The sequence below is a fragment of the Lagenorhynchus albirostris genome, chromosome 9, assembly GCF_949774975.1.
Source record: "Lagenorhynchus albirostris chromosome 9, mLagAlb1.1, whole genome shotgun sequence".
NCBI classification, from domain to species: domain Eukaryota; kingdom Metazoa; phylum Chordata; class Mammalia; order Artiodactyla; family Delphinidae; genus Lagenorhynchus; species Lagenorhynchus albirostris.
In genome coordinates, this window is record NC_083103.1 from 46,439,215 (window position 1) to 46,461,774 (window position 22,560).

General features: G+C 45.9%; 3 protein-coding genes and 2 non-coding genes across 16 annotated transcripts in view; 2 read left to right on the top strand and 3 right to left on the bottom strand.

The window, feature by feature from the left end:
* Window positions 1-5,218, top strand: part of DENND2B (DENN domain containing 2B) — a 155,680-nt gene extending 150,462 nt beyond the window's left edge. For all 9 annotated transcript variants that reach the window (XM_060159724.1, XM_060159725.1, XM_060159728.1 and 6 more), the window contains 6 exons: window positions 328-505; window positions 797-838; window positions 1,821-1,932; window positions 2,690-2,929; window positions 3,822-3,908; window positions 4,439-5,218. In XM_060159724.1, coding sequence (XP_060015707.1) covers window positions 328-505; window positions 797-838; window positions 1,821-1,932; window positions 2,690-2,929; window positions 3,822-3,908; window positions 4,439-4,473 — 694 coding nt within the window. In that variant the 3' untranslated portion in view covers window positions 4,474-5,218. The remainder of the gene's footprint in view (window positions 1-327; window positions 506-796; window positions 839-1,820; window positions 1,933-2,689; window positions 2,930-3,821; window positions 3,909-4,438) is intronic.
* A 6,567-nt stretch (window positions 5,219-11,785) lies between these two features.
* Window positions 11,786-14,526, bottom strand: RPL27A (ribosomal protein L27a). Of its 4 annotated transcripts, none has more exons than XM_060159740.1 (5): window positions 14,244-14,526; window positions 13,891-13,983; window positions 13,733-13,808; window positions 12,881-13,055; window positions 11,786-11,960 (listed from the first exon to the last, which is right to left on the bottom strand). In XM_060159740.1, exons 3-5 carry the CDS (start codon window positions 13,762-13,764, stop codon window positions 11,832-11,834), a joined length of 336 nt encoding a protein of 111 aa, XP_060015723.1. In that variant the 5' UTR covers window positions 13,765-13,808; window positions 13,891-13,983; window positions 14,244-14,526; the 3' UTR covers window positions 11,786-11,831. The 4 variants fall into 4 exon arrangements, with proteins under 4 accessions (XP_060015723.1, XP_060015722.1, XP_060015721.1 ...); XM_060159739.1 differs by having other exon boundaries at window positions 13,733-13,824; XM_060159738.1 differs by lacking the exon at window positions 13,891-13,983.
* On the bottom strand, window positions 12,069-12,197 carry LOC132526596 (small nucleolar RNA SNORA3/SNORA45 family). Its single transcript, XR_009542590.1, has one exon. It is a non-coding gene; the product is annotated as a small nucleolar RNA SNORA3/SNORA45 family (small nucleolar RNA).
* LOC132526597 (small nucleolar RNA SNORA3/SNORA45 family) lies at window positions 13,436-13,565 on the bottom strand. Its single transcript, XR_009542591.1, has one exon. It is a non-coding gene; the product is annotated as a small nucleolar RNA SNORA3/SNORA45 family (small nucleolar RNA).
* A 388-nt stretch (window positions 14,527-14,914) lies between the features above and the next one.
* The window catches only part of TRIM66 (tripartite motif containing 66), a 61,005-nt gene continuing 53,359 nt past the window's right edge, over window positions 14,915-22,560 (top strand). The window contains exons 1-2 of the mRNA XM_060159720.1: window positions 14,915-15,030; window positions 17,383-17,457. The gene's annotated coding sequence lies outside the window, so the exon portion shown is untranslated. The remainder of the gene's footprint in view (window positions 15,031-17,382; window positions 17,458-22,560) is intronic.

Here is a 22,560-nt window from a genome sequence, read left to right on the forward strand (position 1 = left end):
ACACTAAGGCAGGCCCACCTGTGCATTTGGGTGGCTCTTGGGGGTGTGTATGTGTGTTCAAGTGTTGCTGTGTACCTTTATGACTGTTCCTAGGTAGAGCCACCAAAGAGGGTAGCGCCATTGTCCCTGAGGTCCCGAGAAGTGGCAATGTGGGAGCTTTACCAGTCCGCAAGGTCAGACCCAGGCCCAAGACTCCTTAGCATTTTTGTGGCACTGGGAGGTTTAACATGAAAGGATGTCCTGAGCCTGGCCCAGCAGGCTGTAACGCCCCTTCCCCGAAGGTGCTGGGCCTGGGCTCAGTGCTTTGTCTGTCTGTCTGTCTGCCAGTACCCTATCCAGCTGCTCCCATGCGGTGGTGGCCTTGCTCTACCCCTTCTCCTGGCAGCACACCTTCATTCCTGTCCTCCCGGCCTCCATGATTGACATCGTCTGCTGTCCCACCCCCTTCCTGGTTGGCCTGCTCTCCAGCTCCCTCCCCAAACTGAAGGAGCTGCCTGTGGAGGAGGTGGGCCACCTGGGGAGCCAGCGGCGGGGGGTGGTGGGGGGGAGGTTGGTGTGGAGGAAGGAAGGGACAGAAGGAACAGAAACCCCCAGGAGGGGTGGGGGTGGGGGCCCCGAGGCTGCTGGGATCTTCTCCTTTGTGTACCCAGCTCTTATCCTTTCTCCTTGGGAGGTCTTTCCCTGGCTGGAGTTATTCCTGTTATCTGACCCTGGGAATCCAGGAGGGCTGGAGGCCTGGGAAGGGCACTACAGGGATTCATATCGTGAATCACTGTCCCTCGTGACTCTTTCTCAGGCACTGATGGTGAATCTGGGGTCTGACCGATTCCTCCGACAGGTAAGAGTGGGATGCTGCAGAGCATGGCCTGACCCAGGGTGGGTGCTTGTTTGATGCAGAGCACCCAACACTGTCACACACACGACTCCACCTTCACAGCCTGATTGTTGAGCCCTCTGGGTTCCACATTCACAGAACAGACAAGGGTAGAAAGAAGCTGGTCTGAGAAGTCTTGACCTCAGCAGGATCTGCTGTTCTGGTCGGCATCGTCAGCTTCTGGAAGGCAGTATGAGTGTGTGAAGAACATGGCCTGGATCCAAAGGCTTGACCTCTGCCCTCTGCCCCCTCTGAGACACATGATCTTGAACAGGCCTCTGAACTTCTCTGAACCAGAATTCTCATCTCGAAAACACGCATGGTGATAACACCTGCCTTGAAATGTTGCTGGAGGATTATACATGACACACAGAATGCAGTGGAATGTAAAGGTTTGCAATCATTGTCAACTTCAAAAAGCCTCTGTTGGTGGTGGAAATCCTCCTAGCTCTCTATAAAGGAACACAACCCAATGCCATAGCCTTTGGGAATGTAGTCTGTTACACACCACTGACAGAGCTACGACTCCTGGGTACGAACGTCACGATGCAGACACTGAACCAGAATACAGAGACAGGCACAACAGCCTCGCCTCACGCCTGAGACACAGGCTGGGCCACAATCTCCCCTCCCCCAGCCAACCGTGCTTCCCCCCTGGAGCCGAAGATGGAGGAACTGGGGAGACTTCATCGTGGTGCTGGGGTAGGAAGCCCTGTTGGTCCTGGGCAGTGAATGCCACCTGCTCCACCACTTTTTATCTTTGTGACCCTGGCCAAGTTTCTTAACCTCTCTCTGAGCCTCAGCTTCTCATCTTAAAATGAGGTTGATAATAGTATCAGGGTTCTTGGGAGAATGAAACGAGATTATATATTCAGGCTCTTCAAACAGGGCTGGCACAAAGTTAAGTGCTCAGTCAGTGTCACTGTGTGGTTTCCTTCTCCTGCAGATGGATGACGAGGACACGTTGTTACCTAGGAAGTTGCAGGCGGCTCTGGAGCAGGCTCTAGAGAGGAAGAATGAACTGATCTCCCAGGACTCTGACAGCGACTCCGATGATGGTGAGTGAGGCTTGCCCCAGTTAGAATCAGTTCTGGTCCCAGACTCCCTCTGCTCTGGGCCTGGGCCTGGGCCTCATGGGGCTTGGACCCTGATTCTATGCACCAGACCCTTCTGGCTAGTGAAGCTCAGGTATAGGACCTTGGTCTCGCTTTAGCCTAGAATTCTCTAGCCCCACTAGTGTGGCTCTAGGAGTTGTGGCTTGACTGGGTCTCAGGGGAGAGAAATAGTGTGGTATTTTATCAGAGGGAGTTCAGAAACTTAAACATTGGGGCTGCTTCTAGGGTGGCCCAGGCTACAGAGCTACCTCTTGCCTCTAATTCTCTACCTCAGGAAGTTTGGGGAGAAAAACCCTGAAGACAGTTGGCAACCGCAGAGACTCTTCTCGCTGACCGGACACTAGTTATTCCTCCCTCTCAGGCCCTGCCTCGAGCCACTGCAGGAGATGGAGGGAGCTTCCTCTTCCTGTGAAGCCAGGGAAACCACTGAGGGTGAGGGTGTGTGGGGAGTGGCGCTCTGGTCCCTAATCTCCATCTTCATTCATCCAGCAAGTATTCCCCAGCTTCCGTGTTCAGAGCACAGTTTCCGACCTCCTGGCTCAGGAACGAGTTACAAGCCTGGGAGCACAAGAGCTAAGGTTTCAAGAACAGAGAAGTGGTTCTGGCTGGAGTTCCGTCGAGGAGAGGGAGACACCACCAGCTGGAGGCTGGGGATGCAGGTTCTTGACCTGAACCTCAAAGATTTTCTCTTCTCTTCCAGAATGTAATACCCTCAATGGGCTGGTGTCAGAGGTGTTTATCCGGTTCTTTGTGGAGACTGTTGGGCACTACTCCCTCTTCCTGACCCAGAGTGAGAAGGGGGAGCGGGCCTTTCAGCGAGAGGCCTTCCGCAAGTCTGTGGCCTCCAAAAGCATCCGCCGTTTTCTTGAAGTTTTTATGGAGTCTCAGATGTTTGCTGGCTTCATCCAAGACAGGGAGCTAAGAAAGTGTCGGGCAAAGGGTAAGGCTAGGAGAGCCTGGGGTGGGGGGTTCTGGGGGGATGTCAGGAGTCCTCCAACTTTTCTGCTACCCACAGGGCTGAGTAGCCAGGCACTGGTGAGCTTCCATCAGGAAGCTCTTGAGTTATTAGCCAGGGCAGGCCTCCTAACATCCCTTTTCTTCTGAGAGAGACTGCCAAGGGCACCTTCTCCTCCTGCCCCAGTACGTGCATTCACAAGCCTGGGCACAGGCTGGAGCCACGTGGCAAGGGTGGGGCTTATCTCCACCTATCCCCGCAGCATTCACAGGTCCTTCCTTACTCAGAGGAAAAGACCAGACTGTGCAGTTTAGGGAGTCCTGAGAATCCAGGGTTGAGAAAGCCCTTGAAGAGAACTGAGCTAGCTCACTGTCTTAGGTTGGTGACAGTCTGCCCTCAGAGCACAAAGGTTATCTTATCTCTGTTATTTCATCAGCTCTGCCCACCCTAGGGCTTTTTCATCTCATCAAGACCTTTCTAACCTCAGGGTTATTATTTCTTCTGCGCACTAATACTGTCCATTTAGTGTAACAAACCTTTTGAAACAACATGGTAGTGTGGTCTAAAAGGAGCTGGAGAAGGTGTCCACTTGGGGGCAGCTCTGATACGAGGAGTGGCATCCTCACCATAATGCAGCTCAGGAACGTGCACTGGGAGGCAAGGGGCTCTTGCCATCAGCAGTGAACATGGGCCAGTCTGATAAGCCCAGTCTGAATGGATGAGACAGTCTGAATTCTGGTAGGATGCTCTTATAATTGCAGATCTTTGGTTTCCCCCTTTTTGGGATCTGTGCCCTTTGGTCCCCCTCCCGGAGGCCTCCCCTTCCCTTCCTCCAATGACTGTTCTCTTCTCTGTTCCTATTTCTCCTCTTCCCCAGGCCTCTTTGAGCAGCGAGTAGAGCAGTATTTAGAGGAACTGCCAGACACTGAGCAGAGTGGAATGAACAAGTTTCTCCGCGGTTTGGGTAAGTAGCTTTGTCACTAATGAGACATATTCAGCAAGAAGGGAGGCTCTGGGGGAATCTGTACCCCAAACTACTCTAAACCCATGCCAGTATTTATATCGGGGCTGTAGACAGAACAGGAAGAGATCTCACAGAGCCTCACCTAGGTCAGGTCTTCCTGGGTGCACTCCTTCCTGAGTGAGCACAAGGGCCATTAGGACCAGTGAGCTTTCCTCGAGGCTATAAGGGGTCTAACTACAAAAGTGGCAGCACCAGAGTGCCCTTCAAAGAGCTGAGCCAACTAAATCACAGCATCATAGCATGTCTCACTTTAAAAGGAAAATTGAGACCAAAGAAGTTAAATGGCTTGCCCAAATCCATACATGATTAATACCAGTGCTCTGATTAGAGCTCTAGAGTGTTTTCACCATCCTGGATCATACCTAGCTGTAATCCAGTCTTTCTAATCCTTCTCTCCCACTGAGAGGGTTAGGGCTGTTGGAAGAGATGATACTGAAACATTCTCACTCTTGCCCTCCTCTGGCCCACAGGCAACAAAATGAAGTTCCTCCACAAGAAGAATTAAGCCCCCTTTCCCAGTAACAGAGTCCAGTGCCTTGCAGAGCCTGGAGCCTGGGGAGGGGGCCCAGCCTTGGACCCTCTGGGCTGCTATGGCTGCTCTGCCCCCACAGACCCCACCCTCCAAGCCAGCCCACCTCTGCCTTCACAATATCCCAGGATACTGTTTGTAAATAATCTGCTGTAAGCTTTCTTATCTGTTTCTGTAACGAGCAGAGAATCCGGTAAATATTTGTGTATTCCCAAGAGGCCGGGTGCTTTCCTGCCCTGCCCGAGCACGGATGAAGTTTTGCTGGGTGCTGGCGACTGGCCAATTATGTGCAGCTGACTGTCTCAGCCGAACCACTGATCTTCCCCTGGAGGCTCCTGGCCTGCCTGCCTAAGGCCCCTGCTGCCAGTCTCGGGCCCTGGAGAGCAGATGCTGTCTTGTTATGTACAGGACTATTTTTTTTTAATCTTAGAGTTTCTATTTTTTTCTAGTAGTCCCCCTCCCCTAATCCTGTGTTTCTGAAAAGCAAAGACCAATCAACCCCCGTTTGCAGCATGGTACCAGGCTCTTGGGCCTGGCCTTCTCCTATTCCTCCCACCTTTGTGATGGTCAGTGAGTCATGGGAAGCCCACCCCCCAGCTCTGCTAGTGTTCTCTGGGCCCGGCTCCCACTCAGTGGTAGCCATGATGCGGTACAGGGCATCCCTCCTTCCTATCATCTACGGGTGTTCTCAATAAACAGTGTATAGTTGTTTGGGCCCAGAGCCCCATGTGTTTCTTGGCTTTATTATCTAGAGTTCTCTCTCTAGGGGGATGGGCTGAGGCAGGCCCATCAGGGATGAAACACCTTCATGCAGGGAACTGAGTACTTGATTTAAGAGTTTAGCTTTAGTGTGGGTCACTGACCTCCCCTGAAATTGAGTTCTCTGGCCCGAGCTGTATGACTGCTCTTAGAAGATACCTAATCATTGCTCTAGCTCAGCTTCCCTCTCCAACAGCTAACTGTTCAGATCCTATGTGTTTCCAGTGATGGAAAGAATGTTCATTGCCCCTTGGCTCCACTATTAGGTGAATCTTGACATTTTCCTATTCAGTATGAAGCCCTTAAGACATCATTGGGTATCTTAACATTGGTGGAGTCAAGCCCAGCTAAAGCCAATCCAGGGCTGGCTTATAGCCCTGGCCCATTGTCTACGGCTCTTCCATGTCACTCTGTGAAGTTTTTTTTCCATTGGAAGTCTAGGTGTGCATATAGAAAATTCTGCTATATTCCTTGGAAAAGCAAGGAGAGAAGCAAGGTGGGGAATATGGGTGGCTTAGGCTTTCCACTCACCCAAGGCTTTCACAGAGCTGAGACCTTGAAAATTCCCAGGATGAGGCATTAAGCTGGAAGTCTCTTCATTGGTATTGGCTTTGAGTCTGGTGGATTTGAATCATAGAGTGAAGTTTTCCTGTCCTTCCACCTTAGCCTACTTGTTAAACAGGAGATGATCCCTTCCTGAATCCCCTTTCCTTCTTTTCCCCATCTCCACTGAGCCCTGCACAGGTCCCAACCTGTCCATAGTTTGGGGTTGCTGTCTGCCTCATAAAGCAAAGTAGAGGGTTTGTCTTCTGGGAAGACAAATTCGTCTTCTCCTCTGAGAAAGCCTCTTACATAGTTGGCTTTGGCATCTTCCAGGAATAGGAGGGCAGGGATTGAGGCCTCATGAGTCTGGGTTTTCAGCTGAGGTAGAGAGAGAGGACAGTGGTTATAACTGGAAAGTTCAGAGTAGGGTGTTGTTACCTCCAGAACTTGTCACTGTTAACTCATCCTGGGCTTCGTGAGTCATAGAAGTGGATTCCTTAATAAAATAAGTTTACAAAAGGTGCTATTTCTTTCTCCTTTCCTCTCCCTCTCTTTTTTAATGTGGCTCCACAGAATCCTCGACATGTGATCAGATCACAAGGTATATAGGTGTAAATTATTTTTAAAAATCTGTAACTTGATGTAGCTTTAAAGTACAGTGCATTTTAACCCTAGGGGTTCCCGCCTCCTCCCATTGCCACAGCTCTCATCCCAATCTAGAAAACCGATATTGGTACACAGTGGCTTGGAATGGGCTGCAAGGGCCCGTAGAGTGACTGCTCTGTGCCTCGCCCAGAAGTCTCATCTGGAAGGTAGAGGAGGGTGTGTCCAGGGGGCCTGGTTTAGGGTTGACAAAAAGTATGTAGGGCTTCTTTCCAAATTCTGCTTTCACGTGATCTCTGGACACCTAAACTGATGGTTCTCAATCCTAGCAGATGCAACACTCTTTCTCTATAGCAAATACTGTTAACTCTCCCTTTTACTATGCTGAAATGAAATTCATAGATAATGTAACCTACCTAAACACATCTTAACTGTAATATAGTCTTAACCATAATATAAAAGGGGAGAAATAAAAGGAAAAGTATTTTGTCATAAAATAACATGTACTTAAAATATGTGAATGCTTGGGCACAACTGTATTATAAGATATAACTAAGTCAGATGCTTACGCCCGTACACAGAATTACTGTGAATGCAACAGCTACACATGCAGAAAAAGTGTTGAATTAGCAACTCAGATTCTACTAAGTGGGTGTTAACCACTTAGTAAGAGAGTTTTCTGAAATGAACAATTTTTGGCAATATTTTAAACAAAACACATTTTGAGCTTCCCCTGATTTAAACAATAGTTGGAATCCTGGAAAACTGAGAAGTATATGAAACCTGCAAAAAACAAAAACAGAACAAACACAAAAAACCAATAACACATCTTTTTGATTCTGATTGTGTGTAAAATGAAGGTAGGTTCTAAGCTAGGTTTTCCTTTGCTGTTTAGAGCAGCAGTCCCCAGCCTTTTTGGCACCAGGGACCAGTGTCACAGAAGACAGTTCTTCCAGGTAAGGGGTGGGGCTGGGGGGTGGCTCAGGCAGTAACCTGAGCGATGGGGAGCAGCAGAGGCGGCTTTGCTCACTTGCCCACTGCTCCCCTCCTGCTGTGCAGCCCAGTTCCTAACAGACCGCGGACCCCTGGTTTAGAATCAACCCATACATTGCAGGACATCAAGCATCTCTGGTTGCTTCCCTTCCATAATTGTGACCAAAAATGCTCCCGTACCTTTACAAAATGCGCCCCACCCCCCCCGAGGATGGTGTCCACACTACTGAAAATAACAGTGCTTAGACAGTGCCTTTCTGGGAAATTGCTCAGGGGCAGTGCAATGCTGTCTCCTCTACCAGAAGTCCCAGTGCCTATGAACTGTCAGCCCTCCTCCATTCTGGAGTTAAGAAAGGCCCTGGGGTTTTCTCCAGTAATCGGTCTGGTAACTTTTAGAGCAGGGCAGGTTGCGCCATTACATCTTTCTAAATGCTCTTTTCAGTAAATTACCATGCTCTGGTAAACACAATGTTGAAATGAGAAGTATGGGCTTTTTAAAGGCAATATTTTGGAATGCTCTTGGAAAGCAACTGTGGTTCACGCTGGATGGTATGTGGAATTAGGACCCCAAGAAAATTATTCTAATTATATCACAGATCAGTTTAAATTGTGTTAAAAATAATACCCTTTGTTTTGCAAATAAGACTTATAACTCACCTTGTACCCCAAAGGACTGATTTATAAGGATACATAAATTGGGTTTTTTTTTTTTTTAAACCAACTTTAAGTGGAAATGAAAGTAAAACAAAAACTGGGCTGCAAAACAGAGCCAGAAATGAAACATACACTTAACCTATATTCTTCCTAGGGGCGACACACAAAATTAGTTTCTAGAGCCACACAGTGTGGCATTCCAAAACATCTTGAATTTACTTGCCTATGGGCTGTGGGGGTGGGTGTAATTTAAAAGGTCATGAAGTTCTAGAATAAGAGAAAATATTACTTTTCAGCACTGACAAGCTACCATAACTTGTAAAGTTGTCTATTTATATTGCTTTTTAACGTGAAAGTAATATGCATTTGGTTAAGGAAGAAACAAACTACCAAAGCAAACATCATCTTCCTCACCTCCCAAAACTCATGAGGAAAAAATCCCTTCTGCATTGTTCTTCCAGAACCTTCCCATGCACGTACAAGTTTTTTGTTTGTTTTGTTTTTTTTTAATCCCAAAGTACGTCGAACAGTAATTATCTTTTAACGGCAACGTAATCTGAGAGATACGGAAATTCCCATCTTGAAAGTGCATCAAAAGGCCACAGCTTCTCTTCTTCCGCGCAGCCAAAGCGGAAATTGAGTGCGGCGAGGCAGGCGACCTAGGCTGTGCGCCCACCACGCCGCACTTGGACACTGGCCGGGTTAAACCTCCCGCCTCGTCCGCGCGCCACGGGCCAGCCCCGCCCCCTGCCGGAAATGGCGGATCGGCGCCTATCATGCTTCCGGCCCTGGGGTGGGATGGGACAGATATCAAAGTGACGCCGGAACCAGAACCTCACACCCTCGGGAAGTGGCTCAGCGGCAAGGGAGAGGAGAGCGGCTGTGCGGTGCGGACGGTTTGAGTGCGCCAAGGACGTCGGGCGGTAGGGACCAACGAGAGCGGCTGCTAGGGCGCCAGCCTCCACACGGCTCCAGCCGCTGGCATCCCGGTAACCTCCCACCCCGCAGCGCAAGTACGCGAGCGCTGCCTGCCTCCCGCCGGTGGTGCACGCCTTTGGCTGCTTTTCATCCCGGGCTGGCTGCTACTGGGCTAGTTAGCCATCGCATAGTAATATTTATTTGAATTGAAAAGTTAAAATCCTATTTAGCTGGTTTTGACAATGAGGGCTTTTGCAAATTATGTGGCGGACATTTCCCATAAATTGGAAGTCACAGTGGCAGCTCCGAGGTTTGAATAACAATGTATTTAAAGCACATACATTAATTATTAGGCTAGAAATATACTTAGCAATTCAAGCTGATAGAAAGTTTAGCCGTTAACCTGAGTTAGGGGGCACCTGTTAAGTTATGGGGCACCTGATCCCCCTACATGGGAGAATCTCATCAACACCGTGCACTTATCATCGGCCACTAAAGAGGCAGTGGCAGTATGGATCTCTGTGCCTACCGGACAGGCTAATCAAAGCTCGACAATCTAATGCATGAACTTTTCCTATGCATCGGCTATATTATGTATCTCAGCATTGGCACGTTTCACTCTCAGATATAAAACCAAAGCGTAAGGTTTGCCTTTGATCCTATGAAAGATAAGCACTTGCTCTAGGTCCGGTCCTCCATTATCTTGAACATGTTTGGCTTTTCACCAGTAACCCAGCTTCCTTTGGCAACAGTATTACCTGGGAGTAATCAGAGCATCTGCCCAGTTATTACCTGTAGATAATGGTGAGTGAGCAAGCCAGAACATGGCAGCTCACACAGATCAGCAGCTATACTCTTGAGGCATCCTCCCTATTCAGAATGGCTGTACTAGTGACTGACTTTCATACTTAGCATCCATGTCCAACAGCAGCACCTCCATATAGGATTAGGATGAGCATTATCCCATCCAGTTTCGGGACAGTTATACTGCAAGGTTCTAGCAATGAAACCTTGGAGGAAGCTAGCCATAAAGGGACTACTGACCACCTATCCTCCCCCTAAACCATATTTTGCTGCCAGCCCCACCCCAATTCAGTCACCAAGTCCTGTCTGTCCCTTATGTCTTCTGAATCCTGTCTTCCATCCTCATGGTCCCGCCTCCAGCCTTCCACTGTAGCCTTGTGCCCTTAAACTACAGCCGGGCCAGAATAACTGTTCGCTCCATGCTCCTCTCCCATATAACACCTCCCAACTTGCCTAACCTTTCCAAACTGGGTTTCCTAAATGCATGTTTGCTCTTTCCTGTGTTTAGACCACTTTCCCATTGACTGAATCACACCAAGGTTAACTGACTTGTCTGCTCGGGTAATAATGGTTCACTTACATGCTGGTTACTAAGAGCGAAACACAAAAATTTAGTAAATGCTTTCCATCTTACTTAATCCACACAATCCTCAAGTAGGTACGTTTACCTAAATTTAAAGATGAGAAAACTGGACTAAGCCTAAGTCACACAGCTATTAGGTTTAGATATAAATTTCAAATCCGGCCTGAATCTTAAGACACTGTATTTACACATTTATGTACCTTCAGTGTCTAGAAGGCATTGAAGCTTCCCTATTTTAAGTCCTCCAAAAGACATTAAGGGAAACCCGATTTTTACCTTTCTCCACCAGTACCAACAGAAGATGTTAATGATCCAGTTATTAGCTTATCCAACTGAGTGCCTTCCTGACACCTTTAACTCTCCATTATACAAATCAATTACATTTCCTCCCCTGTCTTTCCTTACATTTGACCATCCCCAATATTTTCTGAAGGCTGTCATGACAAATTAGTCTCACAGAAAGTCATAGTTCCCAGTCCATTTATGATCCCACAAAACAATACAGAAACCACCCTCTACCAAACTAAACATGTAAGTAGAGTTTTAAGAGGCTTAAGTGCCATCTTAACTATTCTTTGGTCAGGGTTCTAGACTGCAAGTTCTATTATGGGCCAAAAAACTTTCAAAATCTTGGAAAACTATACCAAATTATAATTTACCAGGATCTAAGAGGGTCCCTATCTGCACACAAGCATTGCTCATCTTCTTGGTTTTGCAGGAGGTAACAAACCCTAGGAAACCTGATTCTGGTTTCTGGCCTTTTAGCATTCCCCAAATTTCTCTATTAGATACATTTCACGCTGGAAGGAAAATCATTAGTATTTCATGACGTTATTTCTTTGAACATGAAGACTCCTATGCACAAGGACCCATAAATCCTGACAACTGCTTTCTAGAATCCAAACCACTCTGATGTGTAAAAGCCCTGGTGTGTTTAAAATTCAGACTGTTGGGCCCCATTCCAACATTTTGATTATGACCAGAATGGTTTGGTCTGAGATGAGGAAGCCAGGTGGAAGAACCTTAAACTGACAAAGTAAGTCCCAAAGAACCACTTCTATCCTACCACTGACCCATCTTTCCAACATGACTCATCAAAATCTTGTAAAGATCATGAGTTTCCCCCCTTGACATGGAACAATTAAGGGCACATTGTCCCACTCATTTATAAAGTCGGAGCACACAATGCCAACAGGGCTTTCAATGGTATAACGGCACCAACAGGTATCATTCTCGCTTTGTAAGTGAGAAGCCTCAAATTAGGTAACCAGCCAAGGCCTTATTCTAAGTGTTGGTGCCATCTCTTCCATACTTTGAGGGGAGCTGGTGGAAGAGCCCAGGTGCTCACACCCTTACTCCTAGAACCTGTTAGGTGGGTTTCTGTACAGGTAGGGAGGTAGAAGTGCCAAAGAACCCTCACTCAGACCAGAAGAGAAAAGCACTTGTTATCATTTAATGAATCTCCCACCACGTGGCTTCAAGCTACCAGGACACAAGCCCCACCGACACCCTTAATCTTCTCCTCAGCTCTTCTGCTGAAGAATTTGGCCTTCACGATGACAGGCTGCTTTGGGAGCTTTCCCTTCCCCAGAACTTTGTAGTAACCCTAGAAGAACAGAGAAAAGGGTTTATAATGCACCGTGGCAGTCACCAGCTCTGTGATGGGTACGAAGAAAAATGCCTACCAATCCACTCCATCTAGGGGCCAGGGAGGGCATGTTTCTGATCTGGGCACTCCCGGGGGCACTGACTGCCCTCGCCAGTGAATCAAGACCAGCAGATTCTCTCCGAGGACTCTAGCACACCAGGACAAGAGCTGTCAGGATGTGACTCTAGTCTCGGGCAGAGCTCAAACCCTTTCTCCTGTTCAATTACGACTTGATAAGCAAAAAAGGAAAATCACATTTCCAGCAATGCTCCAAGTCATGGTCATCAGAATTGCTCAAAGAAAAGGCTGAGAAAGGGAAATTTAAAACTTTACTGAAAGCCCCCTCAGGATTCCCACCACCTCCATACCCACAGTGGGTAAGACTGACACAAGGACCAGAACTCCTAATGATTTACAAAAATGCTTTTTTTTGGGGGGGGGGCGGGCGGGGGTTCTCTTCAGATAATGTCGGGCCTTAAATAACAATTGAACATATTAGGATTTTATTCTGTAAGAAACATAAAGAGCCAAGGGCTGTGCCTCATGCAGTCTTGTGTAAAACAGACCAGAGCCAGCTGACCTAAATTACTACCAATAGTTCAGGTGAGAAACCCATACAAATCAGGGCACTGACACTAGGAATAAGATAACCGATCGGAAAACGTTCAAGTGAAAAATGAAGTGAATGAGGGAGTGGAAGAACTACTCTTCAAATGTTTTGCATGAATCACAATTGAACAAGAGTTCAATTTTGATCAGTAAGTACCCATGGAAATGCTACGGAAAGTGGAACTGTCTAGTAGGTATCTGGGTATAGACTTTAGGTGCAAGTATATTATCCAGAATTTTGAAAGGCAAAAAATATTCAATTCACTCACCGATCGCACCACATCAATGATAGGAGCAGCTCCAGTCTTGTTCTTGGCAGCATTTACCCGTGTCTGCTCACTGACCAAGGTCCACAATTTATCAAGGTTGACAGTTGGGCAGAAGCTCTGGTTCCTCTTTAAGTGGTAATGCCTCATACCAACTTTCCCAAAGTATCCTGGGTGACTGAGAAAAGAAGGCAACCATTTCCATTACCTCACTCCAACTAAACAGCTATGTTTACCATCTTCACAGTCCATCTCCCCCCATTACAGTGTAAGGTGTGCACTCATGCAGAAGAGTGACAAAGCAGGTACTCCACTTCTTGAATAAAACAAATCTTTAAAAAGCCACCAAAGACTATCGGGTGGAAAAGACTAGCCTTATTTCACGGAACCAGAGTAAGTCACTGAGAAAGTCAGAGGCAGTGCCAAGACTAGGATTCAGGTCACTTGACAGCTTCCCCACACTCCTGTAACACAGGTCTCCTAAACAAATAGTTAAAACACAACCCTGCTAATTTGTGGGCGTTAAACGGATCTAACAGTTGTGTAAGTCAATCTGATGCATGTCACTAACCCGGTGACTGACTATGCCACGAGGGCCACAGCCAGTGAATAAGGTCAGCAGTTTCTCTTCGAGGACTCTAGCACACTAAGGCAATAGCCGATACCCAAGCGTGACTCTAGCCTCGGTGACAAGTTCTCAGTTCACATCAAATATTAACTTGACGAAACCCAGCCACAGGCAAGGTTTCTGAGTGGTAAGAGCCTTGCTTCCCGTTGAAGATGTTCTTAACTACCCTCTACCCCTAAATCCAAAGCTGTCAGTGTCAGGAAAGGCAGAGTCCGAAAAACACTCACTATTTGTCGAAGTTGATCCTGTGGTGATGCATGCCACCAGCATTACCGCGGCCTCCCGGGTGCTTCCGGTGTTTGCCTGCAGAAACACAAAGCTACATGGCTAAAATAGCCTTCTCCAACCCCTCGATATTACTTCTCGCAAAAGCATTTCCCCATACCTCTGTGCCTTTGCTTAATACCCCTCTTTCAGCAATGCTGTTCCTTCAAGACTCTGGGATGATCATCGCTTTGCAGTGTTCCACCTCACAACACTAGCACAGTAGTCCATACCTTCAACCAATTCAATACTGGACCCCGCTCAATTTCCAACCCCCCAACTGACGTGAAATTCTTTAAAACTGGAGTACTAGAGAATTCTCAAAGATAAAGCCAACAGCTAATGATCAAATTCAATCCGACTCGACCGCCAAGAACTCTAACTAACCCACTTCTCTAAGTTACCTACTTCCTGACAAGCTAGCACCATGCAGAGATAGCCCAAGGCCGACCAGGATGTGGAAACAGTACTTACCGATGCGGCCGTGGCCGTGGCTCACGTGCCCCCTAAGTTTCCGGGTCTTCCTTAGTCTGGATGGCTGTGTGGGAAAAGGTGCTTGGTGATAAGGCCTAAGGGAAGAGGGGCAGGGGGCGAAGCTTGCCAGTCTGTGAGAGGCCTATAGGCCTGGGGGTCAAGGATCTGCTTTGTTGCACCTTCAGCAAAGTCGAGGTTACGACTTGGCCCGGGGCCGTGCGGCCTCATCAGGGAGGCGCCCGGGAACCCCGGACCGCGTGTCTCGAGAAACCGAACCGCAGGATGAACACGCGGCCCCAGGCTCCCCGCCCCGCCCCGGACCCACGCCGGCTACCCCGCCCTGCGGCTGGCCATGCGCGGCCTGGAGGACCGGGCCAAGCTCGGGAGTAGGTGGCTGGGGTGCAAGGTGAGTAAAGATCGCGGCCTAGGCCAGCAACTATGCGGACGCATCAGAAAAATCACCTACCATGTCAGCGACCGAGACGAAAAAGGAAGGGCTCTGCAAAGTCTCGCGAGCTATCGAGCTCGGGGGCGGAGCCAACGCCTCACTTCCGGTCCGGAGGCCGGGCCGCGGGCGGAGCTTTTCTGGCGTCGCGGGTCTTGAGGGGCTGCGGGATTTGCTGTTTCCACTTCCTGTGGGGTGAACTCTCCGTCATAGAGTTGTTCCGGAGGCTGCGGGGGCCGAGAGCCTTCTCCGTGCTGTCACGCGTGCGCTCGGGCTCAGAGGCGGAGCGCTGGCGCGGAAGGCGGGGCTTGGGACGCTGTAGTGCACGCAGCTGGGGTCCAGGTGGGCCGGGCGCTTTTCCCAGGGACACGGCCCAGGAACCTGCTGGGGCCACTGTATTTCTCTGCTGCTCACCAACCGCCCCATCCTGAGCAGCCCCATGCGTCTCGCTGTTTTTGGTGGTCGGCTCGGCTCGGGCGGTAGCGGTTGCTTGCTTGTCCCCTGGCCGCAGTGAGAAATCGCAAGGTCCTGTTTGACCCTGTGTGCCCACCCGATGTCTCTTCCTGCTCCCTTTATTCCTGCTCCCTTTAAAGTCTTTCTAGATGTCTCTACCACCCTCCGGGACCTTCTCGCCCACACTACTGAGTGGGCTCAAGGTCTTCCTTTCTCCTTTGCCCTTGTGCTATCGTCCCGGTCGTCCTCAGTTGGAACAACCTGAGTTCAGGGACCTCTACGCCTGGTCGCTTTAGGGTTCTTTATTCTCCAGACCCTGTAAATCTTCTACCCGCCACATTTTAATTTTCACTGCAACCTACTTGGCATGCCCGTGACCCCCTCCTCTCCTGGACCAGAGAACCCCTGCTCAATCTGGACCCTATGCAAGGGTCTCCTCTTGTAATACTTCTCTGACCCATTCAGCCATAGTTGCTCACCTTCCCCCACTGTGCCACCTCAAAATCTAGTACAGAGCTCTTATGTAATTGTTGATCCACATTTGTCTTTCCTACTAGACCAAATTTCTTAAAGGCTGGAGGATTACTTTCTTTTATCCATGGACTCCTAGCTCCTGGCATGTAGTACATGTTCAACAAATGATCGTTAAGTGAATGAATGCACCTACCCTCACCACCCTTTCTAAACTAAAGTGCAAGAGACATCCTTTCCGTCTTAAGTCTCAGCCAATGTTCAAGATCACATTCCCTCAGTCACTCAGTGTGTGTTTGGGTGTATTTTCTGTGCCTTGTTCCCTTCAGCTAAAATACATTTTAGCTAAAATATCCTAAATTCTCCTTGTTTCTATTTATTACCCTTGCTCTTTCCTTTTCAGCCAAGCTCCCCAAAAGAATAGTCAACAAATCCTGTCCATTTGCTAGCTTCCCATTCATTGTTTAATCCACTGCAGTCTAGCTCTCAGCCCCATTATTTCAATGAAATTGCTCTTATGGAGGTCATCAATTAACCAAACACTGACCTGAATGTACTCTTCCTCATACCACTTATTCTTTGTTGTACTTTACCCATTTGACTTCTTTTTCTAACTAATCTCTTGCCTTCCTCCTATCTTTCTGGCTACTTCTCTGTCTTCCTTTCAGGTTCTTCTATATTTGTCCACCATTTAAGTATTGGTGTCTTCAGCCTTCTGTCCTTGCCTCTCTTAACTTTTCATAGTACACAGTGTTCTTGGGTGAACTCATCTTGGGTGGCTTCAATTCACATCTCTGTTGCTGAGCTCCAGACTCATATATTCACTTAATTTCTGGTTAGTATCCCTTGGACATTCTAAGACATCCTAGATAGACATATCCAAATACTTTGATCTTCCCGGTTCTCTGGTGTCTTCTTTATTCTGTAGCTTGGTGAGCAGCCTTGTCCACCCAGATAGTGATGTCAGGGAGACTTGAAAATTGTCCCCAAGCATTCTTTTCCTCTAATACGCTGTCACCGTGTCTTTTTTTCTATACCTGTCTCTCAAATCTGCTTTCTCCTCTTTAGCCCTCGTGCCATGGCCTTCATTAAGGCCCTCATCTTCTGTCTTATCTGGAGTTCGGCACCCTCCTGTGATCACCCTGCCTGTATTCTAACCCTCCTCCAATCCGTCCATCCTTCACACCTCTGTCAGTTTGATCTTCCTAAAACGTGACTCTCATCCTTTCACTTACTTGATCAAAAAGTGTGATAGCTCCCTATTACCAGCAGAATACAGCCCACTTGCCTTTCCAAACTAACTTCGGCTTCTTCCCTGCACAAGCTTTCTACTGCAGCCAAACTTGGTACATCCCTTCTACCTTTTTTCCTGTGCTAGTGCCATTTCTCATGCCTGGAGTACTCATCTTCTTTCTGACCAGATGTCCTGAAGCTTCCTCAACCTTTAAGCCCTACCTTACATTCTGCTCTTCCCAGAACACTCCAGCCCACAGTGAGAATAACCAAATACACCTTGCAGTTTACAAAATGTGTCTGCCTGAGAGGTCAACTCTACTAGTCCCATTTTATGAATGAGAGAGTTGAGGCACAGAAGGTTGACTGACTTGCCAGAGGCTATAGAGCTGCTAAGATATAGAGCCTGGGCCTAGCCTTTAGTCTTTTTTCTCCAAATCTCCTGCTTTTACCTTAGCATCTCCTCCCTCTCTGACCTCACAGCATTATGGGCTTCATCACTCTTTCAGTCCTTAATCACATACTGTCTGTTACCAGCAGAAAGAGAGGCCTTGAGAGTTGGCGGCAAGGCCTAAGAAGAGATCGTCCTCTATTTGACATCAAAACTGGCCAGTAAGTGCACAAGTGATGAGCTGAGCTACCTAGAAACTACCCTTGGGAAGATGGTCTGTGAATGGAGGTAAGCTGGGCAGAGTTTTGGGAATGAAAGGTTACCTTCAGGTGTCTAGTAAATAGGGACTGAAGTAAGGACCAAGACTGCCCAGGGCATGGAGGTAGAGTCTGGTTGATGGGACACTGCTTCTGGATAGTTGTGTCAGGTTCCTTGGTTACAGAGGGGCTGCATTCTATCCTTCAGGCCATCCTTCTGAATGGAAGGCCTCCCTGAGCAGACGAGTACTCTGTGTTGGGTTCTGTGCTCACCTAACATTCTCCTCCTTGGTGGTTTGATCTCCAGGGTAGGGGGAGTGCCCTGGACAGTTGTCTGGTTTTGGTTTTCTAGCCAGCTCCCTCTTCTTCCCAAGGAAACCATGTAGCTTTAACATAAGGCTCCTGTGGGATTTGTCATTGTGGGTCGGCCAGAGCAAACAAAGCTGAATTCTGTATATAGCAGCCAGACATGAGGCACTAGGTGATCTGTCCCTCCTCACCAGGCACACGGGGCGTGATGGTGGACCTGACCCGTAAGAGGCCTCTTTCTCTGTGGCATCTCTTCTGAAGTAAAACATGGCCTTGTGACATCTCAGACATCTGGGCTCCCCCAGAGGGTCAGGGCCTCAGAAAATGCCTGTGAAATGAGCAGAAGGGAGAGGATGCCAGACAGCCGCCTGGTGAGGCAGGTATATGCAGTGCTGACCTTTTTGCTCCCTCAGCCCTCTCTCCAGGTGGCCTTGTAAACATACTGCCACCCTGAAGAGGGCCCTGTGGTCCCTCTCTCTTCCTCTCCTCTCTGGGAGCCTGATTTCATCAGCAGTCCTTCAGACAGCAACAACAGCATGGGTGCATCCAGCCTTGTTTTCTTGCTCTCCACCTTTAGACTTGGACATTTGGAAATATTATGTTGCTTTCCTTTTTCAAGTAGAAGATTGTCAATTTAAGATGGGAAGAGTCAGAATGTCGTTTCTAAGTGAGAATTTGAGAAAAACTCAGAAATCCAAATTTACTTCAGAAAGAATTTTAAAACTTATATGTAATAGACAAGACAGTAAAACATGAAAGAAATTTTTTTTTAAAAAAAAGTGTAAACATCTCAAATTATAATACCTTACAATGCTGTTTTCATGTCTGAATATTACCTTTCAGTTTTTATTTACATCTAGACATAGCTATCTGCAAAGCTGATGATCATAGTATGCAAATCCTTTTGTCTTCTGCTTCTCGTTTAATACTATTACATTTTTTCTGTATCACTACCCAGTATCCATGATTATTATTTTTAACAGCTGAAGAGTAATTTATCTTCAGCACATACTATAATTTACTAAGACATTTTCTCATGTATTTTGTTTCCTTGTTCTCATTGTGTTTTTTGCTATTGGAGAAAATGATGCAGTGAACATTTGTGTATATGTGGCTTTTTTCTTCTTCTGTTGAATAACTTGTCTAGGATAAATTCCCAGGAGTGAGATTGCTGTATTATAGGGTATAAACATTTTTATGATTCATTTTATGTTGCTATATGTGTGTATATATATATTTTTTTTTTTTTTTTTCCAAATGGATTGTACCTGTACGAATTTATGCACCAGCAGCATGTATAGTTTCCAATTTAAACTACACCAGGTTCAGGGTTTTTGTTTGTTTTGTTTTGTTTTTGCTTTTATCAGTAGTTTTTGATATACGGCAATATGGCATTTAGGGGAAAATTCATAGGACCACACAAGGTTTTCTTCATTACAAAGTAAAAATAAATATAACTCGAGGACTAAGTGTCCTTCCTTTCTGTGCTGGATAGATTTTCAAAAGTCTCATTATACTACGTGGCAAATGCTTTCCTAACAGCTTTGTTGGAAGCTAGGATGGAAAACCCCGCTGCCATTAAACTCAGAATAGCAGAATGTGAAGGGAGGAATGCCAGGATCTTTGAGGGCAGTTCATCCAATAGCACAACAAATTCAACTGCTCCTCGGTTTTAATTTAATTTTAGATGATAAAATTCATGGAAAGAACACAAAAATTTTGGTTCATTTCCTACCTCTGTTTTCACTAGCTGAATGATTTTGAACAAGTAGCATATTCTCTTTGAGTCTTAGTTTTCTTGTCTGTATAGTGAAAAAATACTGAGATTCATTTGTTCATTTTAGAAATATTTATTGAGTGTGTGCTATGTTCAGGCACTATATATAGGTGCCAGGCAAAGAGGGGAAGGTACCATGGTGAACAAGAAAGACAAAGTCCTGGCCTAGGACTGTGTCTAAAACAAACAGTGAACAAGTAAACAAATAAATAATATATCACATTCAACACAGTCTAGCATTAGAGTAGGTGCTCTCTCATTACTTGGTGTTTCTCCCTCCCATTTTTTCCCGGAAAATGTATACTATTTTGATGATAATTTGTTCTGTACTACCCATGCAAACAATCTTTGAAATTCTAACTCCCAATGTGGCATGCAATGACCTGCTCTGTTATTCCTTGGCAAGGTTACAGAAACCCAGTTAATATCTCCCTTCTCTCACATCTGGGTGTGGGATATTAAAAGAGGTGGTTTGTAAACAAGGTAATATAGGTGCGGTTTCTTGTGCGTCCTTCCAGTCTTTCACCTGATGTTTCATTTAGTTCAGGTCTCTTCATGACTTAAAGCAGAGCTGATTGCTGGTATATTTTGTTTGACTCACGCTGTTTTCTTATGTTTTTTTTAAATTTAATTGGTTGCCAACGTTTAAAAATTTAAATAAAAATCCGGATTTCTGGTGTTTTGAAATAACTAAGATTTGGCAACACTGAACCCACAGTCTTTATATGGCTGGCCCCTGGAGGCATTTGAATTGGCTACTCCTGGCTTAAGTACATTCTGCCAAACTATCCCCTTCGCTCTCCCAGGTCAGGGGAGATAGGAAGGAGAGGGAAGAGGTAAGTTATGGTGAGAAGGAGGAAGGGGATAAAAAAGAGATCATTTGACCTTCCCCCCTTCTCCTTAAGTCAGAGACCCATTGCTGTGCCTTTAATTTAACCTTTACCCTCATAGAGTTAATTCAATTGCTCTTCTAAGACAGAAATGAAATACTTATTTCTTTATATTCTTACCCTGGGTAGTGCCCACTGGTTTGGAAAGCTATGCCACGCCCCCAAATGCCCAGAATTGTTTTTCAGAGTCTAGTGCAGCAGTTCTCAAAGTGTGGTCTAAAGGCCCATCAGGGGTCCCTGAGACCCTTTCAGGGGTTCCACAAGGTCAAACAATTTTCATAGTAATACTAAGATGTTATTTGCCCTTTTCACTGGGTTGACATTTGCACTGATGGTGCCAAAGCCAAAGCCAAAGACGAGTCAGTGTGTTCTTCACTGCCAGGCATTTGCTTGTAAAGAAAAGAAAAGGAAAAGAAAAGAGCCAGTTTCACTGAAGAATGTCCATTTTTATTAAATTTCAATTCTTGAATACAAGTCTTTTTAATATTCTATGTGAAGAAATTAGAAGTATGCAAAAAGCACCTCTGCTACTTAGTGAGGAACTAAGTAGGAACTGAAGTGAGGAACTGCACTTGTGCTACTATTTGAGTTGCACGCTGCACTAGCCTTATTATTATATTATTATATTATTATTATTGTAGAACAATAGTTTTATTTGAAAGAACAACTGACAGACAAACTGTGATTATTCAGTCTTGAGAATTTGGCAGATATTTTCTCAAAGAATGAAGTGAGCCTGTCACCTCAAGGAAGAAAACTGACAGTATTTGTTGCCAATGATAAAATTTGAGTTTGCAAGCAAAAATTAGAATTTGGGTAAAGTTATAGCTGCCTCCATGAGTTTGACAACTTCATAATAGTTACAGAATTTTCTGATGCAATTAGAGGTGATATTAAAGAGTGTGATTTTTTTTCTATAATGAAACATGTCAATATTTGGAGCATCTGTGTAAATCATTGAACCAATATTTTCCAAATCACCAGTGCTTGGTGTTATAAAAATTATGCCTGAGTAAAAGAGCAGTTCAAAGTGTAATACAGACCAGTGGATGTTAATATAACAGAGTAAGAAAAGTTCATTGATGTAGTTTCAGATTCCACATTACAACTAACCTTTAAGAAACTACCGCTTGTTAAATTTTGCAGTAGGATCAAAGAATATCCACAATTATCTGATAAGGCTACTAAAATACTCGTATCTTTTCCAACTGTATAGCTGTGTGAGGCTGGCTTTTCTTCATATACTGTAAACAAAACAACATGTAACTGCAGAAGCAGGTATGGAAAGCCAGCTTCTATTAAGTCTTCTGTTAAGCCAGACATTAATGCAATTTGCAAAAAGGGAAAAACAATGTCATTCTTCTCACTAAATTTATTTGAAAGTAGTTAATTTTTCCTGAAAAGTATGTTATTCATGTTGACTTGTAATAGGTTTATTGTTTTTTAATGAACTAGTATTTTTAAATTATCTCAGTTTTACTTTATAATACGGTAAATGGCAGTAGCTATAACCACATAAACAAAATCTCTTTGGGGTGCTCAATAATTAAAATATGTAAAGCAGTTCTAAGACTAAAAGGTCTGGTATTCTCAAAGTCTAATGAAATAAACTCTACCACATTTAAACCTTCTAAGAGAGATTGCCCTCACCTCGCCTACTAGGGCTGCTGTCTGGGGAATAACTGCCCTTAGAGCCTCAGAATGAACTAGAGGGGAGAGCCCCCCCATTGCTTTATTTAGTGGCATCTTGCTGGGCCCGCAAGAAGCCTGGTCTCCCCCAACCCCGTCGTCCTTTGTCCTTAATGGGCTTGGCTCTGAAAGACTGTGGATTGAAGTGAAAGTTCTCTCAAATTTGCATAATTACAGAGCTCCGGATTTGAATTAAATGATCTTTGGTTTTTTTCTTAAATAAGTACAAATATAAAACTAGGTGCACTCTTTCTGCTCTTATACAATTACAAAACCTAATACAGTTTATAAATTATAAAAAACCAAAACAATCAAATTAACAATGTTAGTTTCATTTGCAGATGATGTGTTGCTAAACGAAACTGTCACTACAGCTTAAGTGTGCTGCACCCTGATGTGGCT